At 34.1% G+C, this 4062-nt stretch overlaps 1 protein-coding gene across 1 annotated transcript; it reads left to right on the top strand.

The window, feature by feature from the left end:
- The first annotated feature begins 2525 nt into the window (after nucleotides 1-2525).
- On the top strand, nucleotides 2526-3467 carry LOC148121729 (olfactory receptor 8K3-like). Its single transcript, XM_087906712.1, has one exon. It carries the CDS (start codon nucleotides 2526-2528, stop codon nucleotides 3465-3467), a length of 942 nt encoding a protein of 313 aa, XP_087762838.1.
- Nucleotides 3468-4062: the final 595 nt, after the last annotated feature.

The following is a 4062-nucleotide window of genomic DNA, read 5'->3' as shown; positions in this document are numbered from 1 at the left end:
AAAGGTGAAGTTTCTCTGATTTCCCTCCCTGCTTCTTTTTCCTTTGTGTATAGGAGGGCAACTGATTTTTTGGAGTTGATCTTGTATCCTGCCACATTACTAAAGGTGTTTATCAGCTGTAGGAGTTCTTTGGTAGAGTTTTTGGGGTCGCTCATGTATACTATCATATTGTCTGCAAATAACGAGAACTTAACTTCTTCCTTTCCAATTCGAATCCCCTTGATCCCCTTATGTTGTCTTATTGCTATTGCTAGAACTTAAAGCCCTATATTGAAGAGGTATGGGGGGAGTGGACAGCCTTGTCATGTTCCTGATTTCAATGGAATGGCTTTGAGTTTCTCTCCATTCAGTTTGATGTTAGCTGTCGGCTTGCTGTAATACCATCCTTTAGAATAAGAGAGAATTTTATTAGCCTTAATTGTGTAACACCAAAACCAGTGGTCGTTGTTTTAACTAATTTGCTACTATTGCCAATTACATTTGGCAAGAAAAAATTCATATGCTTTGCTGCACACAAGTATGCATATTTTAAGGAACATAAAACTGTACTTGGACATAAATAATATTCAGGATAATTCATATAAATGTGAATTCTGCTAACATGGTGATGACTGAATTCATCCTGATGGTCAACACTAATGACCTGTTCTCTGTTCCCTCACTTTGAAAAACCTGACAAAGAACACACGCATGCACATATACACAAACAAATGTATGCATACACACACACACACACACACACACACACAGAACTTCTTTCAATTAAACTGCTGTTACCATTTCAAAATAGAAATACATACATAAAAATTTCATCGTTAAAAATGAGTAATTTTGTGATTTTTTTCCTTCCCAACAACACAGAATGATTTCTTTCATATAAGATTATAGTTTTAAATAAATTACATACTAAGTAAATTCTGTATAAACAAAATCAGTATGGGGTTTAGATTATAGCTATATGATATATAACTGAATTATTTTTTCACATAAAAACAACTTTCTCTGTCAAATGATCTGAAAGTTAAAGGAATCACTCTAGTATCTGTCAATTTTAACAACACTTCTGGGATGACTAGCTGTACTAAGGATTATATGGAATTATTATTATTTTGTTAATGTAACATTTCTTATATAACAGGTTCTTATAGCCCATCCTTGCCCCAACTTTACTATGGAGGCAGGCATGACCTTTACCACCTCAACTTCACTCTCCCAGTTTCCAAGTGTTCTGAGATTGCAACACACACAGCTCCCTTGACGTTACTTATCTAAAAGTATATTACTACGTATTAATTATAGAATAACTGAGTCTGGCAGCAATATTTTAAATGTGCATATGATAAATTCTGATCATGTTCAGCTCCATGTTACCGTATTTTGTCTCTCTCAACTACTTGATATTTCTCTATCTATTCTCAAATAATGACCAGGTTTCAATTTATGGACTACTATAAACTTTACAGGTTACTCAATAGAAATTCTAATTTACGTAAATGTTTAATATACCTCATTGTCAAATGAGCTATAATATCACTTAACAATATCATTTATATGACTGCAACAGCTAGAAAATGTGAACTCTAAAATAGCAATTTAATAACCAAATATTACTTTTACTTATTTTATATTTCTAATCAAAATACAATAATATTTTCCCACTTTTCTTCTTCTAGCCCTATCCATGGCTTCTTCCTATAACACTTCCCATAATCCCATACTCTCAAATTGATAACTTCATTTTCTTTTATAATTATAGTTACACAGTCACACATATATCCAAATACATAAATAAAACCAGATGTGTGTGTGTTTGTGTGTATGTGTGTGTGTGTGTGTGTGCGTTAGTAATTTCATAGAAAACTACATTAGCTTGGACAAACAATGAAGGAATTCACCTGTCACAGAGTATCTAATTGCCTGTAATTTTTATGCAGAGATTGTAAACTGTAATATTTTCTCACTTTCACGTTGGCATGACCTTTAAATTTTATATACAAATTTTTAAATTTTCAGTTATGCTTTTAGGAAACCTTAATTTACATTATAATGTATAAACTTTTAAACGTACTTTTTTGTCTATTTTATTACTTTTCCAATCTCACTAGCATATCCTGTATATCTTTACTTTGCAAATATCTCAGATATTCAAACGCATCATTATTGATAATTCAGATAGAATTTTTATTGGACATAATATGATATTCACTGTCTTATATATCATTTAGGTAATATATATCAGTGGAAGTCTTCTTCCCAGTGTGTCATATAAATATAACACTACTATCTGTTGAGTCAGTCTTATGTTCATGAATCTGTAGTTCTGGAAGTCTTCTTAACAAAACTGTAAGACATGTATTTTCAAACATGCCACACACCATATATGTATGTCTGTGTGTATGTGTGTATGAAAGTATTGATGTGCCATATTTCAATAATGTTATATAATGAATGCTTTGCATGCCAAGTATTTTTATGCTGTTAATTATAATGATGTCTTTATCAAGTATGTTTTCTGATACAGGAGAATGAAGGAACACAATGTCACAGTATTGACTGAATTCATCTTAACGGGCATCACTGACAGCTCTGAGTTGCAGGCCCCATTATTTGGGCTGTTCCTTGCCATATACATGACCACAGTGATAGGAAATTTGGGAATCATTATTCTCACCACAGTGGACTATCACCTCCAGACACCAATGTACTTCTTTCTCAGACACCTGGCTATTACAGATCTTGGATATTCTACCGCTGTGGGACCAAAAATGTTGGAAAATTTTGTTATAGATAGAAATACAATTTCATTTAAACTTTGTGCCACGCAGCTAGCATTCTTCCTTGTATTCATTGGTAGTGAGCTATTCATTCTATCAGCAATGTCCTATGACCGCTATGTGGCCATCTGTAAGCCTCTGCTTTATACTGTCCTCATGTCACGGAGGGTGTGTTGGGTTCTGATGGCAATGCCGTATCTTTATTGCACATTCGTGTCTCTTCTCATCACAGTTAAGATTTTCACTTCATCCTTCTGTGGCTACAATGTCATTCACCATTTCTACTGTGACTGCATCCCCTTGCTCTCCCTACTCTGTTCAAATGCAGAGGAGATAGCATTTATTGTTATGATCTTTGCAGCTTTTGATTTAATCATCTCTCTCTTTGTTGTCCTCGTGTCCTACATGCTTATCCTCACAGCAGTTCTCAGGATGAACTCTGCAGAGGGCAGGCGGAAGGCTTTCTCGACATGTGGGTCCCACCTAGCAGTGGTGACGGTGTTCTATGGGACGTTGATATTTATGTATGTGCAGCCCCAGTCCACCCATTCCACCGACACTGATAAGATGTCTTCAATCTTTTACACTCTGGTCATTCCAATGTTGAATCCCTTGATCTATACTTTGAGAAATAAGGATGTAAAATCTGCCCTACACAGGACTTGGAGAAATATTGGCAATATCTTTTCTTAGGGGCTTTTTACAATGTTAATTCTACATACCTGGGACAAATGTGAACCACTTCAAAGAAGGTACAGGAGGCAAACAAAGCTCAATCTATAATTAAATATTGACACTGCTGGCTAAGAATTAAATTTCTATGTGCCATTAAATGCTATACTAAATATTCATGCAAAGATTTTTGTCTTACTTGAGAAGAGGTGTTTATGGCATAATAGTTAATTATCTACAGTAAAAATAGGTTTAGGTCTCAATACCATAAAAGTAGAAACCAATGCTGGATACTGTGTTTCTGTGACGAGCAACTATAAGTATACTAGAGAGAGAACATATTACGTAGTATTTATAAATGCTATTTCCCATCTATACAGTTTTGGCTGTATCTGCATTTGTGTTTTTAATAACTGCTTTCTGTAGTGGATGGACACTCTTTTTGAAATCTCAAAACACACCATCTTTTAAAATACATCGTCTATAGGTCATTATATGTTTGTTCATATTTGCCAATAACACACTTTTAAAGTTAACATCAGATTTTTGTCATCCAGTGAAGGACAAATTTGAATCAAAAGTTTTTAATAATTCATACAGTAGTGATTCACAAACA

The sequence above is a fragment of the Myodes glareolus genome, chromosome 6 (genome assembly GCF_982192425.1).
Source record: "Myodes glareolus chromosome 6, mMyoGla1.1, whole genome shotgun sequence".
NCBI classification, from domain to species: domain Eukaryota; kingdom Metazoa; phylum Chordata; class Mammalia; order Rodentia; family Cricetidae; genus Myodes; species Myodes glareolus.
Note: the sequence above shows the minus strand (reverse complement) of the source record. Positions and strands in the feature narration are given on the sequence as shown.

Bases quoted from the DNA above. Each gene is read 5' to 3' on its own strand.
- LOC148121729 (XM_087906712.1), top strand. From the start codon at position 2,526: ATGAAGGAACACAATGTCACAGTATTGACTGAATTCATCTTAACGGGC.